The sequence below is a fragment of the Eucyclogobius newberryi genome, unplaced genomic scaffold (genome assembly GCF_026437365.1).
Source record: "Eucyclogobius newberryi isolate DKJ021-1_F unplaced genomic scaffold, fEucNew1.0.hap1 SCAF_19, whole genome shotgun sequence".
NCBI lineage: Eukaryota > Metazoa > Chordata > Actinopteri > Gobiiformes > Gobiidae > Eucyclogobius > Eucyclogobius newberryi.
This window is the reverse complement of record NW_027315823.1, coordinates 11690215-11692447: the sequence shown is the minus strand read 5'-3', so window position 1 is coordinate 11692447 and position 2233 is coordinate 11690215. Positions and strand designations below refer to the sequence as shown.

The window sequence follows — 2233 nt, the reverse complement described above, 5'->3', positions numbered from 1 at the left end:
GTAAGAACTGTTTCCACCTTTAACCTACAATATGTATGATTCAGTTGAAATACATATATACATTTTGGGGAAGGGGGAGTAAAAATAAATAACCAATCACATTCAAACTCATCATCAAGTGGAGAAATAATGGCACAACTGTGACATTACCAGAACTGGACGTCCAAAAACTGATGAAAAGATGAGAAGGAAACTGGTGAGGGAAGCTGCCAAGAGGCCTTCAGAATAAAAGCACTGCATGAAGGCGTGGCAAGTACTGGCTGTGTAGTACATGTGACACAATCTCTCGTATTCTCTATGTGACTGGGGGAATATATGTTTTTTCTGATGGAAAAAGTCCTACAATTATTTATCTTGGTCTCATTTTTTTACGTCACAAAACCTGGCAGTTTAACAGAAGCGTGTAGACTTTTTTAATCCACTGTAAATTGCTTTCAACTTTTAGCTTATCAGGCTTAGGTGTAATGAAATACCAGTCCAAAGAATCACATCTTGGCTGTGAATTTAAAGGCTGGTGGAAGTGCACACACAGACAAAGCATTTTTGTTAACATGAAATAAACAGGTTATTGTTCATATTGATTGGCGTAGCGTTACTTAAGGCGCGCCGTATTAAATCTGGCGAAGCACATTCACTGTTGTATAGCTACGACCGCAGCAATCAGCGCTCCAGTTAGCAACACCGTTCCAACTGTCAGCCATGTCGGAGTCATCCAAGATCTTCTGGCCTTTGCTGCTTGATTCTGCCCAAAGGTTTGAGCAAAGTGGCCCTGGAACGCAGAAAACATCACATTAGAAACAAAAACAAAACATGTTACATTCCAGAGACTAAAATAAAGAGTTTGTCACAATACCAGATCAACCGATGTTATACACTTGTTATACTTGGGTTAATGTTATACACTAACCCAAAATGTGTTTTTCTCGTCTAGGGATTTAAAAAAGATCCACTCAAAGCAGCACTTTCACATACACAACATGTTTGCAGTCTAACATGTCAATGACAATGAACAGAAACATATACACCTGGCTCATTCAGATTTACATGTCCCAAATATGTGTATCTCACAGATAAAATGCTTGTTGTACATAAGGTTTTTCTCTTAAAAGTGTGTAAGTAAACTACAAAAGGTTTCAAATGAACATATTTACTTTTAAGTTTTTCCCTATTCTCCTGCAGTGACTCGTCTTTATTCTTTCTGGACCAGTTGAATGTAGAATTGGCCTGATGATAAGTGACTGTGACCAGTGACCGTGTCCTGCATTTAGTACTTTGCTTAATGTCCTTGAGCTTATTGAAAAGGTACTCACCCAGCCCCCCTGGCTTCGAATCCACAAGGAGATATTCTCATCCAGGTAGACAGTCATCCAGTCAGCGATGAGAGGAACCAGATGACCCATGTTCTTCTCCACACACTCCACACACATAACCCCCCCGAGCACAAACAGACTCACAATCCGTCCCCAATGAATCCCATTCTCAAACACCTGGTCCATGACACTTTCAAAGCTGCGATAAGATGTAATCGGAGTGACGTGGAGTTGAGAAGGAAGGCTAATGAAGGTTTGCGTGAACCTCGCATCAAATTCATTTGTAGAGTCCAGAAGAGCTGCCTTAACAGCTTCTAGGTGATCTTCAGGAGGCGATGAGGCCAGTGTTAGTCTGGTGCCATTTGGGTTCAACAGCAGATCATTAGGGACATTAGCGGCGTTGTTGTCCTCAGGCTGGATCCTAGCGGGGTCCGGCAGAAGCAGAGAGATCGGGTAGTTTTTCTGTGACAATTTGTAGCGTATGTAGAACTCGACCAGCTCTCGGTTACTGGGAGACATCATTTCAAAGATGCAGAGCTTCAGCACAAAGACCTCGGATGTACTTTGGCAAAGCTTCTTCTTCTTCTGCTTTGGTGTTTTTTGGCATGTGTATCCAACTGTTACCAAACTGAACTATTCGAGTGACTGCTTAATACATGGCCTTATCCTGTAGAGGGACCATGTCGATGATGTCACAAAGGCTCTGTGTGATGTCACAACGGCTTCATGTGATGTCACAAAGCAACATCCCGCCCTTTTGCCGCTCTAAGATATAGAGCGGGGAAATGGCAGGATGTTGTTGCTGGGGTGTGAGGGGGGTAATAAAGACTACAGAATAAAGTCTGAAGAATAAAGTCTGAAGAATAAAGTTTGAAGAATAAAGTCTAAAGAATAAAGTCTGGCGGTAATGTAACACTTGGATA

The 2233-nt window shown here is 41.8% G+C and overlaps 1 protein-coding gene across 1 annotated transcript; it reads right to left on the bottom strand.

Moving 5' to 3' along the window:
- Positions 1 to 631: 631 nt before the first annotated feature.
- On the bottom strand, positions 632 to 1832 carry LOC140366147 (bcl-2-like protein 1). The gene is made up of 2 exons (XM_072452820.1): positions 1311 to 1832; positions 632 to 769 (listed from the first exon to the last, which is right to left on the bottom strand). Exons 1-2 carry the CDS (start codon positions 1830 to 1832, stop codon positions 632 to 634), a joined length of 660 nt encoding a protein of 219 aa, XP_072308921.1.
- Positions 1833 to 2233: the final 401 nt, after the last annotated feature.

What these genes read in the sequence shown, in the direction of transcription:
- LOC140366147 (XM_072452820.1), bottom strand. Translation starts at nt 1,832, where the DNA reads ATGATGTCTCCCAGTAACCGAGAGCTGGTCGAGTTCTACATACGCTAC. An exon ending in TTCGAAGCCAGGGGGGCTGG is followed by an intron (nt 770 to 1,310) that starts GTGAGTACCTTT and finishes TCTGCGTTCCAG; the next exon opens with GGCCACTTTGCTCAAACCTT.